The following is a 21,388-nucleotide window of genomic DNA, read 5'->3' as shown; positions in this document are numbered from 1 at the left end:
ATATCCCATCATGCAAGTGGTCCGCATGAGCTGTGTGGGCCAATCAGCGGGCTGCAGCTGGGCGTTAGTGTGTATAAAATCAACAGGACCCTCCTCTTCTTTCTCTCTTCCGCTGCAAGTTCTCCGTGAGAGGGGAAACTAGTCGACATTTAATTTCGGTAAGGCCTCAACTAGTCTTTTCTGACCAAAACGTTATACATGTGTATTTGCTGTCGATAGCCTTTGCTCTTGTGAACTCGGAAGAGAGGAATTGAATGTAACGACAAGTAACTGGCTTGTCTGAGGAATGCAAATCAAGCTAGTGTTTTAACAAACTAATGCTAGCAAGTGTAGCCTGCTGTTCGGTGGGGCAGGTAATGCTTCACTGAAAAGTAAAACATATTATATTTTGTACGCTAAGTAGAGTTAATAGTGTAATGTCGTTAAAGCACGGTAAAGTGGCGCGTTTTGTAAGTAAGCTAGGAGTGCTTTGGCTGGGCTAAAGAATAGCGCTAACACGTAACGCGTGTGAACCACGTGGCTGGGTCCTCGTCAACTCTTCTTCAGATGACCATCATAGATGTATTTTCATTTCTGTGCTACATTTGTGCACCATGAAAGCATTTCATGCAAAATTAAGCTTACATGCGCAAACTTGCGCAAAAGTCAATTCTGTTTTATTCTGTACATAGTAAAAACCGCAAACTTTTTGCGGTGTACTACCTTTATTAACAATTCATACCACAATTTATAAAAGTGGTTCTATAAAATTTTGACGTGAGAAACTTCTGCTTTAGCTGCCCTAATGTGAACCATCTATTCTCTCTGTAGGTTCAGCTACCGGAAGGACCATCTGGTTTCTTCAGCCATGGCTGTCTGCGTAAAATGCAGGTACGTTGTTCCATCAGGACATCACACCATCTCATATCAGGCTCCTATCGAAGCCGGTCATGCTGCCCTGTAGCAGTGAACGGTCAAAAGGAAGCCAATATGAAGACTTTCACCGACGGTCGCTGTTCAGTTTGAAAATAACTGCTCCAGCAACATTTAGGGAAAGGACACTTTGCAAAAAAAAAAAAAATCAATAATTGATCACATTTTTTAAAGGGGGAAATGTCTATTTAACCCATAACTCTTTCTCTCTGCAGGTGTCGGATATTGCTGAGAGGGGGAGGACAGAACATGAAAACACATGCAGGTAACTTCTTGAGCCACATGTCCCCTAAATATTCTTGGCTGTGATGACACACTTGCCCTCACTGACATAAGATCTGATTGAGACATTTTATTTTGCTGAGCCACATCTCAAAGTTAGTTTTAGGAGGTGATGACGGATTCAAAAACTAACCATACTCTGCTCTCTTCAGGTGACCCTCATGGCTGACCAGAAGTGACAGGGTGAGGACAACTCGTGTCATGGTAACTATTGGATTTGGATTTTTTTTATTATTTTTTTTCTTATTTGGCCTGAGTCCATATTACAGCATGCTATCCTAAGGACCCGGACTTGTTTGTAGTCCTAGGTTCTCCAAGTGCATGCAAGAAAATGGGGTGGTCTTTGACTGTTGTGGCCCCTTTTGCCATCAGCAGCCACTCAGCTGTCCTACAGATGTTGTCAGACATGCTCATGATTCTGACAGACTTTTTGTTTTTGCAGGCATCACTCAACTTGTGATCTAAAGCCTGGTATCCTCAGGCTGTGTGGGCTCTTAAACCTTCCTGGTTTTGTAAAGGTATGTGAAATGCATTCTTACAGATTACCTAAGTTTATCTGATCTATGATGACCACTTAATATAATGAGGACTGTTGGATGAAGCTTGCGGATATGGGACTGAGATCAGCCCTAAGCTGTGTGTTTACAGAAGACTCTTGAATTGTGCTAAATATTGGGATTTTCTCTTAATTTCAGGTACAGTGCCATGTCTGTGAGCAGCACAAAGTGGAGCGTCGGTGCTGGTCTCATCAGACTGCTGCAGACCATCCACAAGGGCAACACTGAATCAGAATCGTTAACTCAGATTGAGTTAACTGAGTGATTTAACTGCAACTCTTGGAAGCTGTCAAAATTGCTGGAAGTTCAAGTTTTGTTTCAATACAAAAATTGTCAAACATTTTAAGTGACACATCTCTGTAAATCATTTGAAAATGTATCATTTGAATGTAATAAAACAACTCAAACTATTACTGGAATCCCTTTTTTTTTTTTTATTATATTCCATCTTACATTCACATTCTTGAAAGAACATTGTAGAAGCTGCAAATGGTTGTTGCTCCATGTTACAGTACCTAATTACATTAAGGCCACAATAGTACAGCTGTGGGGGGGGTAGAACTCCGATAGTGGTGCTGGATCTGCATATGACATACATGCTATTAAATGTCAATTCCTGAGTCTCAATGTAGTCAGATTCAGCCTACGTGTAAAGGCAACATGTTTCAGGCCTGGAAATCCCAGACACTTCATTCACAGCTGCCTGTAGTCAGTGCTGCATTTACAAATCTGAGTACATCCATAGTCCACATCCCAACAAGTCCAGAGCAGTCTGCAACACAAGAGAAAAGGGATTACAAGTTAGTTGTATTTATTTTATACTGACTTAGGAAAGATTAAACTAGAGAAAATGTGTAATATTAAGTCATCTGTACCTTTTCAAATCATTCACTTGAGATAGAGGGTAACTTCAGCTCTGATATCTCAGAGTCTGGAGTGCTACTGCCACTCCTATCACTGTATGTGTCCCTGTGTCAAAGACCAAATATAGCCATCATCAAAGTGGTTTTGGGGGCAGGGAGAAGAACAGTAAGCATACTTGTAGTACATGTATGAGTTAAGAGATGATGCTGCGTATTTACCGTGGAGACAGACGGCAGCCCTTTTGTAAGTAGCTCTGCAGCTTCCCGGCAGCAGCCAGCAGCAAACCAAGATAGGGAGGTGATGGCTTTATGGGTCGAGAGGTGAACTCAGGGTGGTACTGCACTCCAATGAAATATGGATGATCTGAAAGCAGAGAATGATATCTTACTACTACTGGTACTGGCACTCGTATAAGGGTGTAGTGGAATTGTTTTTTTTTTTAATCCTGAAAATAAACACTTGTATCCACACACACACACACACAAAAAAAAAAAAAAAATCACACACAAAATCCACACAAGCAAAGTCAAAGTGTTGTATTTTCAATACCGTCCAGTTCTATGACCTCCATTCTTTCCCCTTCCACATCTTGACCTACAAAGCGGAAGCCCTTCTCTTCAAAGTGACTCTTCAGCTCAGGATTGACCTGCACGAGGACAACACATAGTTTAAAAAAAGAGATCCACTCTTCTGTAAACACTGTTCCTAATGCTACTGATGAGAGATCAACATACCTCAAAGCGATGTCTGTGCCTTTCCTCCACATATTCTGCGTCTCCATAAAGCTTACCTGGAATACAAAACAGCTGTAAGCACAGTGCAGACACGACCACACATCAATAATTGATTGAAAGTGAACTGAAAGTTTTTCTTACGCAATACACTAGTGTTAGTCTTGAAAATGGTCCGTCTCTTCCCTAGCCTCATTGTGCCACCCATTTGCCCAGGGTTGTGTTCTGGCATATCAATCACCACAGGATGCTTTGATTCTGGGTCAAATTCTGTTGAGTTGGCATCTAAGTGCAAAACAGATAAAGATATGCAGTTAGTTGTGTTAGAATGTATTTATTAGCTGCAGGTACCAATCCTTCAAAAGTTCCAATAGAGTTGATGCTGAATGTGCAACAATTTACTAACTTTTATGTTATTTCTCCTCAATAGTTCTCTTTAGCACCTCAATGTGTAAATTCATTTTCTGTATGCATTTACAGACGAGGTGTTTCAGTCATCCATCTTGCTCATCTGACAGAGCAAATATGCTTCTATTATGATCACTCCAGCTGTTTATACAGGCTCCATAATGGCTCGCATTTCACTTGCAATCATTATTATGCTACTCTGATTGTGCTGAATGCTGCAAAATGTGGGTGACCTACACTCAATTCTGTGCCTCACTGCACCCTGAAAGAGACAGAGGACTGCAACCGTATTGCTTTCACTTCACAGGCTGTGTCGACACAGTGCTAAAGCCTCTACATACATACTGTCATAACTATTTTACAGGTTCACTGTATGTAATAAAACAATGAAGCTGTGAAAAGAACTGAATTCGTGCTCATTCTATTTAAGAAAGAAATCATAGGCACCCATTACAAGTGGTCATAGTGAAGTGGGTTGTTGTGAGTGATGCTGTTTGGTATCATTTTGTGCACCACACTGAACATAGACAAGAGAAAGCAGAGTTGTCTGAGGAGATAACTAGGGGAATAACTGCCAAGCATGACCATGGTAAAGGCTATAAGACTACCTCCAAGCTAGCTTCATGTTCCTCAGTTGCTAACATTAACATGAAGTTTATGATCCATGGGATTACCGCAAGTCCCCCTGGATATGGGTACAAGGGGAAAACTGATGACAAAGACTGAACAGAGTTCAATAGTTCAAATGGTGGAAGAAGAGTGAACAGATACAAGCTGTCCTACAAGACCAAGGTACAACAGTGATTCTGAATTAAAGTGTGCTCTGTGGGAGAAGGCCCAGGAGAACCCCAGTTCTGAAAGAGGAAAAGCCCAACTGGAGTTTGCTAAGACGCATGTTGACAAGCCACAATACTTATGGGAGAACGCCAACATGTACCAGAATGTCAGAGGAATGTCTCCAACATGTGTGGCATTTCACGCTGTGTTGCAATTGGTTGGTTTGTTGATGTAGGCTGTAGCAGCAGTCTGACTGTGAAACTATCAGTTCTCTATAGCTCTAAATAAGCCGTCAGTAGACATGTTGCACAGTACAATCTAGAACCACTGTTTTGTACTGATGACCAAAGATTTCACAGAGTGTACTTCTCAATTGTCAAGTTCCATCTGGGACAGTCCAAAATTGCAGTGTGCGGGGGCTTTTAGCCTCAGCGGAATGTAATTGTAAACAGTTGCTAATGGTATTACCCCTGTGACTATTACTATAATTGTAATGGAAACAGACCGCTAGAGTCCTCATGTGGTCTAATGTCCAGAAGCTGTATTTCAACAAAATGTCAGTATTATTTTGTCAACCCTCTTATCACAGGCTTTGCAATTGCAGAGCATATTCATGTCTAGACAGTAACAAATCTTGAGCTTTTAACTATTCAATAAAGTGGTGTCCTTTTAACATATACATACATAGTGTGTTGCTAGATGGGAATTACCTTTCCAGCCGAGCATGTTTCTGGCAAATTCACATACAGCCAACTGCATTCCAAGACACACCCCTGCAGAAACATGTGGTGAGTTCACTGTTACTGATGTAACTTCATTTCAGTATAGCAGATCTGTAAATATGGTATCAACCACATTACATATAAAGTTAGATGATATTAAAAGAGTGTGGTCACACAGTGTCATGACAGCTATCCTGTACCTAGAAAAGGTTTTTTCTGTTTCCTAGCCCAGTTGATGGCATGAATCTTTCCTTCAGTTCCTCTGACACCAAAACCTCCTGGGACCAGGATTCCACTGAGGACAGAAGAAAAAGAAAAAACAATAAATAAAACTGAAAATCTAATGTCTAGGTTGTATTACTTAGAGAAGTGTGAGGCCTCAGGACTCACTCAGCACTGCAGAGTTTCTGCCATGCCTCATGGTATTTCACTGGTTCCTCCTGCAGAGTGCTTGGCTCTAAATAAGCTGAGTCTATATACTGAAGAGATGAGACATATGAAAGAGGTGAAGATATACATTGATATATTTTCTATTTCAAGGCTCCTGCTTGGGCCACAGTCTTGAATTTTATCTGTCCCTCTTTAATCAAATGACATGCAGTCACTGTGATGCACACTGAATGATTTATATAGTAGGTGGAGGACTCTGCTGCACTTCTGACCACACTTCCTCATCACAGTTTGAGTGTGGTTGTGCTCATGTATGGTTGTAGGTGTGGCTGTTCATGTGACCACACCTAACTGTGATGTAGCAGTATGTTATAGCACTGCTGAACTAAAGATGGTCAGGGCAGAGCATGGGGGAACTGCTAGGTGGCAGAACAGACAGGACTTACAGCCAGAGTCTAGTTTCCCTTCACACCAAATTAACACCTTACTTTTAGCTTGGACATCCCATTAACACATATAAAGCAGATAAATCCATTAATACAAATGTGATCATGATCAGTGTGGGTTATCAACAGTGTGTACATACCTTAACCTCCAATTTGTGACTAATGGCCAGGGCTGAGTGCTCCAGTGCCTTGATAACAGAAGCGTAGGAGTCTGAGAACTTGGTGTACTTCCCGACCAGTGCTATAGAGCAGTGCTCTAGCAGTCTGTCTGACCTGTGAGGACAACGTGTGTATTAGTATACCATTTCAAACAGGAGTTGCCCTGGAGTAAAAGCATCAACAGCAGAGGAGCAGCTTTCAGCTCCATTTCTTTGTAGATTTACCCTTTGATTTATTTTTAACCTCTGCTACTGACTCACCTATCAGACATCTCCTTCCATTTAGTCAGCATTTTCCTAGGTCGTGTCTCTATGGGCATATTCAGTCTCCTGCTCAGGTAGCTCACCACACCCTGATCCTCCAGCAGTAGCGGTACTCTGTAGATTGATGATACGTCCTGCACACAGATGACCTGGGACAAGAAGAGGTCAGTGAGTTTAGAACTGCTCAGAGAGTCAGGGCTCATCAGAGATGAAACGATAAATGTGTCAGTGCCACTGATGTACCTGTTGAGGTTCTACATGGCAGAACATTGAGATCTTTTCTTTAACAGAGTTCTCCAGAGCGGTGGAACAGCGACACATGATCTGTTGGCAAAGGTGAGAAGAAACTGACTAGTCAGTGAGCTCAGTGTTAAAATATTTAATATTTTGATATACATTGTGCCTTGCAAAAGTATTCACCCCCCTTGGCATTTTTTGTTTTCTGTTGCCTCACAACCTGGAATTAAAGTGGATTGTTTGGGGGTTTGCATCATTTCATTTACAGAACATGCTTACAACTTTGAAGATGTGATTTCTTTTTTATTGAGAAGCAAACAACAAATATCTCAAAGTAACAGAAAACATCAATGTGCATAACTATTCACCCCCCTAAAGTCAGTACTTTGTAGAGCCACCTTTTGCGGCAATTACAACTGCAAGTCGCTTTGGATAAGTCTCTATGAGCTTGCCACATCTAGCCACAGAGATTTTTGCCCATTCCTCAAGGCAAAACTGCTCCAGTTCCTTTAAGTTGGATGGGTTCTGCTTGTGAATAGCAATCTTCAAGTCTGACCACAGATTCTCTATTGGATTCAGGTCTGGGCTTTGACTAGGTCATTCCAACACCTTCAAATGTTTCCCCTTAAACCACTCGAGTGTTGCTTTTGCAGTATGCTTAGGATCATTGTCCTGCTGGAAGGTGAACCTCCGTCCCAGTCTCAAATCACTGGCAGACTGAAATAGGTTTTGCTCAAGAATGTCCCTGTATTTAGCACCATCCATCTTTCCCCCAGTCTGACCAGTCTCCCCTGCTGTTGCAAAACATCCCCATGATGCTGCCACCACCATGTTTCACTGTGGGGATGGTGTTCTTGGGGTGACAAGATGTGTTGGGTTTTTGCCAGACATACCGTTTTCCTTGGTGACCAAAAAGTTCAATTTTAGTCTCATCTGACCAGAGCACCTTCCTCCATACATTTGGGGAATCTCCCATGTGCCTTTTGGCAAACTCAAAATGCTCTTTCTTATTTTTATCTTTAAGTAATGGCTTTTTTCTCACCACTCTTCCATAAAGCCCAGCTCTGTGGAGTGTATGGCTTATTGTGGTGCTATGGACAGATACTCCAGCATCTGCTGTGGAACTCTGCAGCACCTTTAGGGTTATCTTTGGTTTCTGTGTTGCCTCTCTGATTAATGCCCTCCTTGCTCGGTTTGTGAGCTTTGGTGGCTGGCCCTCTCTTGGCAGGTTTGTTGTGGACCCATGTTCTTTCCATTTGATGATGATGGATTTGATGGTGCTCCAGGGGATCATCAAAGATTTGGATATTTTTTTGTAACCCCATCCTGACTTGTACTTTTCTACAACTTTATCCCTGACTTGTTTTGAGAGCTCCTTGGTCTTCGTGTTTTTTTTTTTTTTAGTGTTGCCTCTTGCTTAGTGGTGTAGCATCTGGGTCCTTTCAGAAAGGGTGTATATATACTGACAGATCATGTGACACTTAGATTGCACACAGGTGGACTTGATTTCACTAATTATGTGACCTCTGAAGGTAAATGGTTGCACCAGAACTTTGTAGGGGCTTCATAGCAAAGGGGGTGAATACCTATGCACACACCAATTTTCAGTTTTTCATTAAAGAAAATAGATAATATACATATTTTTTTCTCAGTTCACTTCACCAACTTAAACTATTTGGCGCAGATCAATCACATAAAATAATAAAAACATTTAATTTACAGGTTGTAATGTAACAAAATATTTTAAAATGTCAAGGGGGGTGAATACTTTTGCAAGGCACTGTACAATCATTTCAGGCAGCACATGATCAGAGAGGCACATCCTGTTATAACTTTAGTTTGTATTGGAAGGATGAGTTTTGTGGATGAGCTGTTGGAAACTGTTGTGGCTCTGTCATTCTTTATTGGAAATCAGCAAGCTGCCAATCAACAGCTCTGAATAAAATGTCAAATCATGTTCAGTGCAGCCTGTCACATGAACCATTATGTTCACATGAGGACACCCACAAGAATATCTCTTTTTATATTTTGTGCCTAACAAACTGAACTAAACCACCTACACTGTGAAGACTGATTTCTTCATTAATAAAGGAAAGCTTATATGTAGGACATTAGAACATTCGAATTAGAATGTTGAACCTCTGTACTTTTTTGGTACCAACCAACATGCAGCACCAAGTATCTAAAACTGTCAGGTGCTTAAAAATGGACTTCAGTCTGGTCTGATGTTGTTTTTTGTTCTCTGATCAAAACTTTCCTGATTTAAACAAACAAAAAATGTATTCATGGAGATGTATGTTTCTCTTGTAAATTTCTCTGTCCACTAATAGTAAATGTTGTATCTGTTCCTCTGCATTGTTTTCGACTACTAATTTCTTTCATGGCCACATTCTGTCCCATTTTAATAAAAATATTCAGCCAAATATTTCCATCATTATATTACTGCTTAGTGTCACTTAGACCTTTTCACCTCTGGGTGTCACTGTGATGCATGTCACTGTGCAAGAGCATTTCAAACCCTTTGTCCAATTCATGCTTTAAAGGGATCAGGCTGTTTTGGGTGTAACAGTCAGGCCTACCACAGTAATTGTTTGCAGCACCACTCTAAATTCCATGATGTTGATGTTTACACAAATGAATAAATATACCGATGTGCAACAGCAAATGACTCACCAGATCAGGGGACAAACCCAGTCCTCTTAGCTCTCTGACACTGTTCTGTGTTGGTTTGGTCTTTTGCTCTCCTGTTGCACTGGGCTGTACAGAACAATGAACACAACATATGCATTAAACTGGCTGGCCAACCTTCTGACCGGGTATCTGCAATATCTAACGTGTAACACAAGTCAACAAAAACACTCACATTAAAACAGAATACTTTATCAAGGAAGTGCTAGTTCTCAGGTCTAAGGTGATTGTGTTGCAAATAACAAAACGTCTACAGCAGCTCTGTCCTTGATCCTGACAATCTATAGACAAACCTTATTTGGTAAAGTTAGTTTTGTCGTCACCTTTTAGTAATTATCATGATATGGTCACATTGGATTTGGTTAGCTTAAAGTCAGCAGGCTCCTAGATCATTTGTTCTCATCAAACAAATTTTACTCTAACTCATTACCTGATTCTAATGATTATTTCAATTAATGGTTAATCTATCAACCATTTTACAGGGAATTCATATTTTTTAAGTGTAACTGTGTATTTACTGTAAGGAAATTCCCATCATGTCTTAAATTTACTTGTTTTGTTTGATTAACATCCCAAAGATAATCAATTTACAGTTACATAAGAGAGAAAAGGAGTAAATGATTTGTATTTTAGAGGATGGAACCAGTTTATGATTTTCTTCATAAATAACTTTAAAATTATTGGGTTATCAAGATGGTTACTGATTTATGTTTTCTCAATCAACTAATAAAAACCACCTGCTTGTTTGGTACCATGCTTTTCCAGAGACTCAAGATGACACACCTTTTTGCAACTACACAAAACAGATTATCTGGCACCCACAGTTAAAGTCAAAAATAGCCATCTTGCCGACAGAGATAGCCTAGAATAGTGAAAACACTGTGTGGCTGATACATGGCAAATTTCACAGTAGAAAAAGCTTCCACAACAGACCACTCCTGGAGCATAACCCACATGCTCACTAGGTTGCAAATGCAAATAATTTCGCCAAAATATATCTGCATTCTCGTCACATTTGCTTTGTTTCAGTCCTCATGTGTGACCCTGTCGAGCTCATGAGCTGACGCATGTTGTTTAATGCATTTTTGTACCACCTCTTTTTAAATTATAGTCCACTTACATAAATGTTCATACAAAATTCTTGCATGCAAATTTAAATATGGTAAAAATATCAACATGCAAAATGTTTTCCATTATCATATTACAGTAATATCTCCATAGGTGATGCACTTGAGATTGAGGCTGTGTAGGTGTGTGTATTTACAGTCAGTTGTTCTTGAACAACAGCTGACATACCTGCCCTGAGATTAAACCAGGGAGGTCTGAGGGTGTTGCTCTCTTACCTGTGGTATCAGACTGACGTGAATGTTACAGAAGTTCTCCCTCTTCACTTTAAACTGGAACTGCCTGAAGGCCTCGATGAAAGGCATACTCTCTATGTCTCCCACAGTTCCTCCTAACTGCAAACACACATATTCATTGACAATGCTGACAGCCTCCTTGAAAGAGGAAATGACCCTGTATAATATTACATAAATTATGAACAATTTGCTGGTGCAAATTGTGGTATGACAGAATGTGCAGACTACCTCTATTACACAAACTTGAGGTTCTACGCCATCATCATCAACTGGTACTGTGGCCTGTTTCACAACCCATTCCTGGATGGCATCTGTGATGTGCGGCACAACTGGAATGAAATAAAGAAAAGCACAACATTATTCTTAGTTAACCATTTCTCTTCAGCATGACACCCTCTTACGAACTCAAACAGCAGCTGCTTACCCTGCACTGTTTTGCCCAGGTAGTCTCCCCTCCTCTCCTTGTTGATGACAGACTGATAGATCTTGCCGGTGGTCAGGTTGTTGTCTTTGGTCAGTCGGATGTCAAGGAAGCGTTCATAGTTCCCCAGATCCAAGTCTACCTCACCCCCATCATCCAGCACAAACACCTCACCTAGACACAGTGAGCATGACAAAAATCACACTACATATGGAACATGTGGCCATTCAATTATGAATGTGTTAAATGAGAACGATCCTTTCCTCTGACGCACCATGCTCGTAGGGTGAAAATGTGCCTGCATCTATGTTGATGTAAGGGTCGATCTTGATGGCGGTCACATGTAAGCCGCATGACTTGAGGATTGTGCCCACACTGCTTGCAATGATGCCTTTGCCGATGCCTGAGATGACTCCTCCGGTTACCAGGATATATTTCATCATTGTGCTCTGTTATCTGGAATGATGAATGATTACAGTCAAACAGTAGACCATGAAAAGCCGACATTCACACAGTTAGATCATAACTGCTGATGAAGGCTACAAGATGTGACTGGAAGAAACCTCTCAACTCACAGTACAATAAGCGGATCTAACAGTACCTTCAGTTGAGTAGTTACGGGAATACAACACTATATTCTTTACAATGTACTTCTAAATAAAACGTAATACTTTGAATCGTTTTTCTTCAGCCTGTCTGACAGGAATGATTAGAAGGGGGTGTAACATACGATACGGAAAGAGAACATCTCTATAAAAGGCAATTTGCTGATTAACTAATCAAAAATGGCTAAACTTCCACGACCATATACTACAACGTGGACCCCGGTCGCTGTTGCCAGGCAACGAAGCCAAATAAACAATAAATGTCCATCGTCTAAAACCACTGGTTAATAACACATAAACTGGGTGGTCGCTAAATTTAAGGAGTATCTTTAAGGATGAAAGATGAAATGTTCTAATTCCTCTCACAACACAAGAGTCGTAGGGAGCATGGCACATCTGTGGTGTTCGGTAACTCACGTTGTACGGCCCGTGCGGGTGGGGTTTTCCAGATTGCGTTAAGCTAGGTCCCTACAAGCGAGCGTACCGCCCGTCCAGGGTGCCACCCTCAACAAAGTCAACGACACCGAAGTAATGCCGCCAGCGAGTTTAGCTTTAGGCTAACTGTTAGCTGTAACATCGGCGTACCGCAGTACTCCCAGACAATACAAAACCAAAGCTTCTTTGAAGACATGCAGTGGTAAACGGACAACACAAACAGTTGCTGTACAAAGTACCACTGCTGCCTTAACGTACTGTCTCTTAATACAAAGGCGTAGTTAATATGCTCTCTATTTCTAACAACTGCACCAAGCTAGCCAACATGTGACAACACTAGGCAACACTGCACTCAAAATAAAAGCGATGGTAGCGATTTACTAGCATTTACATGAAAACCATGGCAACATATATACCGAAAGAATTAAATATAACCATCTAAATTATAACTATTCATTGTGTTATACTTCTTCGTACCAGTGAGTGGGATAGTAGAATTACATTTAAAATTTTTTGACCGGAAGTCAAACTTACTTATTGTGTCTGGTTTGTAACTTAACGGTGTTTGCTAACTAGCCTACAGCTTCTCTTATAACAGCATCAAATTTCAACTCACCAAAATATTCTTCGGCCAGAGCTGCCCTTCAAAACAAATCGTTAACGACGAAAACAATTCACAAGATCTTTAATCAAAGACGAAATTTCGATATGAATAGCAACGCTATTGCTACTGTGCTTCCCTACAAACCCATCTATCCTCAAATTCGCTCTACACGTGTATGGACCACGATTCAGGAATACATCATTCATTACACACTTACAACATTGTGCTACCTTCAGGTGCGCCTCGGACCGTTGCCAACTTGGGAATCTTGCGTTCAACACTACAGTCTATGGTTCAACCCTCACGAGTTTGTCACTACTATACAACTATTTACATGTTCGAGTTGTTTGGACGCTATAGTTTCTTTTGCATTTTTGATTGGTTTTAGAGAGAACCACATAGATACACCATAGCACTTAGCGGTTATGAAATAGTATTCGTGATATATTTTTTTATTATAACCTGCTACAATGAGCATTTATGTATCAAAAGCCTATTAAACATCTAAAAGTTAAGACAAATGGTAATATCTAGTATTATCCTCTGATGCTGTATATATGAAACATGTCTTTGTAACAGTAAACGTAAATGTAAACGTAAGGCTTAACATTTGCAGATATATTCATTTAACAGGAGAAGAAATAAAGTCTGGGAAAAGTGTAACAAAATGTATAGTTTTATTTATGTGTATATGTGTGTGTAACCCTACTATTAAAGTAACTGTCCACAGACTGCTCTTGCCAACACAGTCTGATCATGTCCTGTATTGGCCAGCATTTTTATACCTGCCCCAGTGTGTTTCTTAAATGTACCATAAAGTGCACCTGTGTGGAAGCATCTGCATTCATTATGTCTCTCCTCTCATTTATTCAGATTCCTCCTTTAACTTGTATATCTATCTGTCTATCTATCTATCTATCTATCTATCTATCTATCTATCTATTATAGATAGATATAGATATATAATCTCATGAAGAGCTTTCTTCATGAATGGACTATATGAATACCACAGAGCCCTGATATCAAAATCATGGAGCCAATCTGAGACAACATGAGGAGACCGAAGACACTGAGAGATCCAGAAGAATGTGTTGTCTTTACTGCACTTTGTATGGAGTTAACTACTAAATAAAAAAGTAACTATCCATGGCATTATATTTAAAAACATCACAACTTTACTTTCAAAGGCAAAACCATTTGCACACCACCGTGTATGCACTATTATCTATGAAATATTAATATTATTCACTTGTTTGTTCACACGTTTGACCTGTCACAGTGCATCATATTTGAAACTAATGGTTTATTTTGTATGTTAAATCTTAATCTGCAAAGGAGCTAGTTGTGTGTGTGCATATTTGTAGAGTAATAGAAGTATAAAGGAATATGAAATGGATATACTATAGTAAGTCCAGAGGTATTAGCAACAAAATGTACAGAGAGTACATTAAAGTCAAAAGTAAAAGTAGTTACACGATATTGCTGTTTTATTATTGATAAGGTATTAACAGTTTTTGATAATGCAGGTAAAGTACAAGTACCTCAAAACTGTACTAAAATACTTGAATACATGTACTTTGTTACTTACACCATACCCCACATGCACCTCAGCTATCAACAAATTCCTCACATGCACTGTTAGTTTTCCTGGTTTCTTGTCATGAGCACCTGAATGCAGCATGCTTTCTATTTTAGAATCAGCAGGGGGAGCTTATGTTCTATGATCAAAGTGACTCCCGCTGAGCAAGAGAAGAGGAAAAAAGAGGCATTTTCTTCATGTATAAAGGCCTTTAGGCAGCTGATAAAGAAGACTCCATGTTTGGTCTAGCTTTACAGATTGTACAAGGCTTTTATTAGCAGTAGATTATGTTCCTTAAAGCTCAATATGCTCATCTCTTATTTCCTATTGGCAGCTAATCAAAATGTCACAAGTCTTCCACAACTTATCTGTGAGAAAATTAATTTGTTCACACCTTTCTTTTAAAGAAACATAACAAGGAACAACTAGAATACATTAATATGAGTCCAAGAATAGAATACGCTTAAATGCTAGTGTCTGAGCCATTGTATCCAGATAATAGATGTAACAATTTATCAGTGTGACTCCAGTGATAATGTAAGCTGCTGTTCAGAAGCAACAAAGAGAGACTGAATTGGCCCTGCAACAGTGGTTGGAGGCAAAGAGTTGTTTTCTTGTGGGTTTACAACACACAAGTTCCTCTTTCTCTCCCTGACACAAAACAACACATTCTGCTGCTCTGCTCCACAAATAAATGGCCACAGTCCAAAGTGGTTAGTTACAGTGTACTGTGGAAAGGTCAATGGTCCTGTGATGTGAATCACAGTGTATTACTCTCATTGTGTTCAGTGAGATATGAAGTCCAAGCAAGGAGTACTGTGCTCTCAATTTTGTGAAACTGTGAGTTGTTCACATTAAATAACAAGATGTCCACATAACCTACTGTTGTTTAGATAATCTGCAACTGGTTCCGTTGGGCTCACTGTGTGGGTGAGCGCTAGCACTGAAAATTAAAATAACAAAATGATGGAGTTAGTGACTGATGGCTGACTCACAGACAGATAACTGCAGAGCTGATTGATGCTTCTATGTAACACCCAAATCTCGACTTGTGAGCCTCAGCAGCCGGCTTAGTCTCTGGAACACAGGAGGAGGGCTTAATGAGAGTTTTAATTCATTTTTGACCAGAGCTGTGATTGAATTAAACTCCCACAGAAGGGCTGGATCCTCTCCTTACCACAAGCCATTTCCTCCTATTAGAGATGTAACAGAAGCAGCAGGCAGAGAGGCAGGTCAGCCTGAGATGAAAGTCTCTGTTCGTCCTTCATTTTATGGAAACATATACTCTTACAGACCCTATGCACCTGCTGCTGGTGCAACCTGTGGTCTGCTAATGTTCTGACACAGCTGGACTGTGCTCTATATTTACAAGAGTTACAGAGACGACTGATACCACTCTTATGTCTGTGCATGAATGTACAGAACTGCAATCAGGATGCATTTAGCCTGGCTTATTGTCAAATTGCACACAGAAGCCGTGTGGCTCTGTCCAAAGTGAAAACAATTCAATTTTTCTTATAAATTTTGAGTAAAATAACTTATTGTACAATCTGCTGCCTTATTTACAAGTTGTGTCTCATAGTACAGATATGAATACCCTAGCTTACCTAAATGGCAGGACACAGGAGCTAACAGCTAGCCTGCTCTTTCCAAAGTCAAAAAGACAATTATATTTATTTATTTTCTAATATTGCATTGGCCTGCTCTTTCTTTTGCAAGTTATATCTCATAGTACAGAGCTGGGGTCACAACACTCTACATTTTACTCTTGGCAAAGAACTTAAACAGTTCCTGAAGTATTTTTGAATAAGACAGAGCCAGGCTAGCTGTTTCATGTCTTTAAAAGATAGATAGGCTAAACACGTTCTGACTCTAACTTCATACCTAACATGCAGACATGTGATGATATAAAAGATAATGCTATCAGTCTTCTCATCTTATTCTTCTCAAAGAAAGTGAATAAGCATAATTCCCAAAATGCTCCTTAAAAATAGTAGTATGCCAGTGGCCTTGTGTCTTAAGATATTGTCCTTCCAAACTATATAATTTCATAGCCTAATTTTAGTTTAAGGAGTAATTGCTCTGTGGGTTGAACAACCCATTGGGCTTTCACATTTAGGAAACCTGAAAAGTTTCTTTAGGTTTTAGTGACAATATACACATTGCTGTGATGGTGGCTGTCATTGGGTGGCCATTTAGCCACAACAGAAATGTTCTAAGTAGTAGTCCTTCAAATTTTCCTGTGAATGAATTTCCATTTCTCCAATGTCTGTCTATGACTAATATTCTGACTAGTGAATCCAACCGTTGTTACATGGTTTGACCTATTTATTGGTGCCTTTATTTAGAACAAATCCTCATGGGCAAAGGAACTAAAAGACTTTATTTTTGTTGTGTGTATATAGTGTTGGTGTGGGCAGGGATGCAAAAAGGTAAACCATGTTTACCATTTAGCTGCTGGTACAGCAGTTGTCATCTAATTCTTGGTATTAACAGAAACTCACACTACATGAATAACAGTACTCACACTGACTCACATCTGTTGAAAGAACAGTACAGAAATACCACAGTAGCGTTTGCTTAGCAGCAAATATAAAAACAAGAGTGATTGTATTGTTAAGGGAGGGTTGGTTACTATCCACACTCACAACCAAGACTGTTCTGCCAAGGGAAACAGGTGCCCAAAAATGACATTTGTTCATGTTATGACTAAGCCCTCTACCTGCTAAAGGAATTATGACTCTTGCTGGACAGGAAAAAGAAGTGTGACGTTGTTATGGAGTCACAAATTCCATGTAAGGAGGTGGCCGGGATCGTTGAATGGGTCAATAAAATGTCAGAATTTGCCATTTGTTTTCTTCTTGTTTTCTACCAGCACACTGGTTTCTTTAAACCATGACCACAATCGTTCCCTAACCTTAACAAAGTAGTTATTTTAACCCAAACCATGATCTTTCCTGAACCCTAACCTAAATTGTTTTTGTGCCTAAACCAAACCACATTTTGACTGTAATCTGGTCATATAATAAAACAGTTACAGTGATTTCAAACAGTTTCGGAACAAATGATGTCATCTTGCCAACAGTTTTTAACCATAATGGGAGACTGCATTAGAAAGCCACAATGAGAGCCACAATATTGCAAAGATTTTAGTGGACGAAATAGTCTAACATGCACTTATTTCTTATCAGATGAGAAAATTTAAATCTTGTTTCAGAGGTCAGGACATGGTTAGCCTAGCTTAGCATAAAGACAAGAAGCAGGGTGATAGCTGCGGTCAAAAGTGAAAACTTACCAACAACTCTAAAGCTCACTAATTAAAATGCTTTACATTTTCTAAACCAATACATATACATGGAATTGTAAAAATGTGTAGTTTCGGGGTGAATTACATGCTGTATCTTTTAGTGAGCAACAACTAGGTGTCGTGCTGCACATATGACATTAGCATCTTTTAAAGGAATGGTTCAACATTTTAGAAAATATGCTTATTTGTTTTCTCTGAGAGGGTTGATATAAGAATAATAGATTGATATAAACCTATCTTTGAGACTGGTACAGAGACAAAGTCATGATGTCTCTCTACCAAGACCAACAAGACCTCTAGAAATCACTAATCAACATGTTGTATCTTGTACAGAAATGTAAAGATGACAGTGTATGACAAGCAAAAGTCAGACCAGTGTCACTTTATATTGGAAAACTCCTAGATCAGTCCGATCATGCTGTCTAATACATCACATTTCACATGCATAGTGAACATAATCCCACTCATCCAGCGTGAAAGTGTTAGATCTGTTTTACTGAAGCTTTAGTGATGATGTGGGGGTTTGCTGTTTAGTGCTAAGGACTGCCTTTGCATGTGAAAGTGTTAGCCCACAGCAGAGTGAGAGTAGAGCTGTGAAGGGGGGATGGGCAGATTACTTTGTCTTACACCATGGTGATGATCTCTCTCTCTCTGTCTTCCTCTCTTGCTCATTGTGTCCTTTCTGGCTCTCAACCTCTCTTCATTTAGTATCTACAGAAGGTTGGTTCATGTAATGGGTGTAGAACATATAATGTCATATCACCTTACTCTTGATATAAACGTAGCTACATATTCACATATTGCTTATATATTTGAATTATTATTATTATTTTTTTATTTTATCCAAAATATTTCTCTGCACAGTAAACTCTTTACTGAAATGCTTAGTATTTAATCTGCACTTGAAAACATTTACCTTTGTATATTAATCAATTCCTTACTTTGAAAAGTTGAAATCACACTCTGAAAAGCCCTTAACTAATTATATTTCAAAACATTTAAATTCAAATTATTTTGGTGCAGTGGTTAGCACTGTCACCTCACAGGGGTTCCAGGCTCAAACCACAGTTCAGCTTTGTTGCGTGGAGTTTGCACCTTCTCCCTGTGTTTGTGCAGGTTTCCTCTGAGTACTCCATCTTCCTCCCACAATCCAAAGAAATCCAAGTTAACAGGTGACTCTAAACTGTCTATAGGTAGTTTGTATCTGTATATCAGCCCAGTGATAGACTGGCGATTGTCCACAGTGCACCCAATGTCAGCTGGAATTGGCCCCAGCCCTCTGTGACCCTGAAATGATAAGCAGTATAAGATAATGGATGGATAGATGGAGAGATGTAATTTAAACAATATTATGCACGTATTTAGGTGACCTACAACTTGAATTTGGGATTAATTCATTGGTACATTTGCAATGGATTATTTGTGCAGGCTAAAGGTTTCTAAGGGGCAACCTGGCTTTATCTCTCTGTTACAGTAATGGCTTTTGTCATTCAGACCTACAGTAAGTGCACATTAATGTAAATGTTGTAAATGTTTGTGATTAATTCATTCAGACAGAACCTTGACCTGCAGTACAACGAATGTCTGACCAATAGGAAATAGCGACAACAGCACTGAATGGGAGGATTGAAGAAAGGGAGAAAGATGGAGGAAAAGTGTTTTCTGTTCTCTCTCAGACTGCATCTGTAATGGATTTTAAACCTTATTTTGCACCTGAAGTATTAAATGGTCACTACCTTCATCATTTGACACAACATCAAGTTGTTCTTAATGCCTGTTTTGTTTCCTTTTTAAAAACCGTTCCAACACGATAAGAATTTCATTCACAAATTAAAACGGGCTCATTCACTGTGTTGTGTTGCTGTGATTCATTAAAGTTCATTTTCCAGTATTTTACATATTGATCTTATCGTAGTCTAAAAGTAAAGGTCAATTTCTCCATACAGTTCATTTCACTGACAATTGCAGTCCACTTGTCCTTTATTGGTGGGTTTGGCTGCAGCCATTTCCATGCTGTATTTCAGATATTCATCCTGATCCATGTGTTTTTTGTTTTTTGCCTTTGTCCGGGTATACTGTGACAAAATAGACATCCATCCAACTTCAATTTCAAGAAATTTCATTATCTCCTTTTATGAAAAACGGAACGCCCAGAAAATATGATTTTTTTGGTTTTGTTTTTTTTAAATACCACATTACCTTCAACATTCACACTGTCCTTGATCACTCCTTTGAATAAATTTCAATTTTCAAGTCACAAAATGTTGTATTATATTGTTCCAGCAGAACTCTCTTCAGACCTTGAGTTGGTGTTCTTAGCTTGGCTTTTTGTATATATCATTCAACTCATCTTTATTTATCTCCAGGCCTGTTTCTTTCTCCAACCTCAGTTTGACATAGACAGTAGTTTACTTTTTAGAGTTGATTTTCTGTTGTAAATTTGTAATATTAGATGTTTACTATCTCCAATCTGTTTGCCTCAATGAACGTGTTGACCAGATTAGATTCACTTTTCTGTGTGTTTGATTTATTTACTAAAGTAATATCTAACCTGGAAATATCTATAAAAAACATTCATTTCAAGGTGATACGTATTTGAAATGGTGTTTTAAAAGCCATTATCACTAGTTTAAGTGCAATATGCTATTCCACCTTTATGTTCCTAATGCATAAGCCACATATCATGAGGGCTTAAACTTGCCATCACACTTACATAATTAGGTGTTGGTTCAAAGTGCTTCAAGCTTAATGAAGCTATCATTTGTCATGCCCTAACAGGTGCAACAAAAGATACATCATCTGCACCAAAGGAATTTCATTTTCCTGGGTTTCAGTGGAGAATTTATACCAATTTTTGCTTGTACATACAACTATCAAGTTACTGTGGAGAGCATTGCTGTGTGCCAAAATGAGTGCACTCATCCATTTCATTTGATGAAGTCTACTCCAGACAGAGGAGCTTATGAGCAGCACTGTGAGGAAACATTAATCACATGACATCATTAGCCACTTTATGGGCAACAGTGTATTTAGGAGTAGTGAGGGTACTGCATGAGCAAAAAGTATGTCAGTCTAATGGCCACATGTGTATATCACAGGGATGAAAGCTACATACATCTAGCAAATTATAATATGCAAAATTAAATTCTGGATCAGTTTGCCTGCCAAATGTAATGTCTCAGGATGGATCTACCAACTCTTTCTCTGGCTTTTGAACATTAATATGAAGATATCAAGTTTGGATTGGGGGTTGTCAAAATTATTCAGATTAATATACTGCTGTAATGTTGTTGAGTGTCTTGAGACAAAAAATGGGAGATCTAGCTTGGTTGGAGACCTCCTTTGTGTCCAGCTACAAGCAATGGTTGATTGGTTTTACAGGTTGGTCTGTCTTGGTTGGCACCAGTTTTCATTCATATTAGCTTGTGAGTGGATAATATATAGTAGATAGTATTCATTTCCATATTTCTGGTATCCAGTTTTACACTTTGAGCATTAACAATAATCCCTGTTTACAATTCAGTTATATCCAATCAATCTGTCCATTCATAAAATGTAGGTTACAGAAATGACACCTGTGTAAACAACAAATCAAAATAGATTGACTGAAAGACTGATTGTCACTGTATTAAGTTGATAT

At 39.2% G+C, this 21,388-nt stretch overlaps 1 protein-coding gene, 1 long non-coding RNA gene and 3 other non-coding genes across 7 annotated transcripts; 4 read left to right on the top strand and 1 right to left on the bottom strand.

The window, feature by feature from the left end:
* The first annotated feature begins 59 nt into the window (after positions 1–59).
* Positions 60–2,164, top strand: LOC108900285 (uncharacterized). The gene is made up of 6 exons (XR_001963694.2): positions 60–158; positions 811–870; positions 1,128–1,177; positions 1,347–1,398; positions 1,637–1,712; positions 1,890–2,164. It is a non-coding gene; the product is annotated as an uncharacterized LOC108900285 (long non-coding RNA).
* LOC127142328 (small nucleolar RNA SNORA16B/SNORA16A family) lies at positions 907–1,043 on the top strand. Its single transcript, XR_007812914.1, has one exon. It is a non-coding gene; the product is annotated as a small nucleolar RNA SNORA16B/SNORA16A family (small nucleolar RNA).
* Positions 1,461–1,590, top strand: LOC127142317 (small nucleolar RNA SNORA44). The gene has a single exon (XR_007812903.1). It is a non-coding gene; the product is annotated as a small nucleolar RNA SNORA44 (small nucleolar RNA).
* Positions 1,750–1,823, top strand: LOC127142326 (small nucleolar RNA SNORD99). The gene has a single exon (XR_007812912.1). It is a non-coding gene; the product is annotated as a small nucleolar RNA SNORD99 (small nucleolar RNA).
* Positions 2,160–13,058, bottom strand: ctps1a (CTP synthase 1a). Of its 3 annotated transcripts, none has more exons than XM_018701266.2 (18): positions 12,875–13,058; positions 11,493–11,674; positions 11,222–11,392; positions 11,026–11,126; positions 10,780–10,896; positions 9,422–9,505; positions 6,755–6,835; positions 6,509–6,660; positions 6,230–6,362; positions 5,644–5,732; positions 5,454–5,548; positions 5,242–5,304; positions 3,491–3,631; positions 3,350–3,405; positions 3,165–3,261; positions 2,834–2,978; positions 2,627–2,720; positions 2,160–2,523 (listed from the first exon to the last, which is right to left on the bottom strand). In XM_018701266.2, exons 2-17 carry the CDS (start codon positions 11,659–11,661, stop codon positions 2,636–2,638), a joined length of 1,779 nt encoding a protein of 592 aa, XP_018556782.1. In that variant the 5' UTR covers positions 11,662–11,674; positions 12,875–13,058; the 3' UTR covers positions 2,160–2,523; positions 2,627–2,635. The 3 variants fall into 3 exon arrangements, with proteins under 3 accessions (XP_018556782.1, XP_018556783.1, XP_018556784.1); XM_018701267.2 differs by lacking the exon at positions 12,875–13,058 and adding an exon at positions 12,241–12,549; XM_018701268.2 differs by lacking the exon at positions 12,875–13,058 and adding an exon at positions 11,820–11,837.
* Positions 13,059–21,388: the final 8,330 nt, after the last annotated feature.

Source organism: Lates calcarifer, linkage group LG3 (assembly GCF_001640805.2).
Source record: "Lates calcarifer isolate ASB-BC8 linkage group LG3, TLL_Latcal_v3, whole genome shotgun sequence".
NCBI lineage: Eukaryota > Metazoa > Chordata > Actinopteri > Centropomidae > Lates > Lates calcarifer.
Note: the sequence above shows the minus strand (reverse complement) of the source record. Positions and strands in the feature narration are given on the sequence as shown.

Bases quoted from the DNA above. Each gene is read 5' to 3' on its own strand.
- ctps1a (XM_018701266.2), bottom strand. From the start codon at position 11,661: ATGATGAAATATATCCTGGTAACCGGAGGAGTCATCTCAGGCATCGGC. The intron at 3,632-5,241 runs GTAATTCCCATC...TTTTGCACTTAG, and splicing joins AAACATGCTCGGCTGGAAAG to ATGCCAACTCAACAGAATTT. The intron at 2,979-3,164 runs GTATTGAAAATA...CTCTGCTTTCAG, and splicing joins GGAGGTCATAGAACTGGACG to ATCATCCATATTTCATTGGA.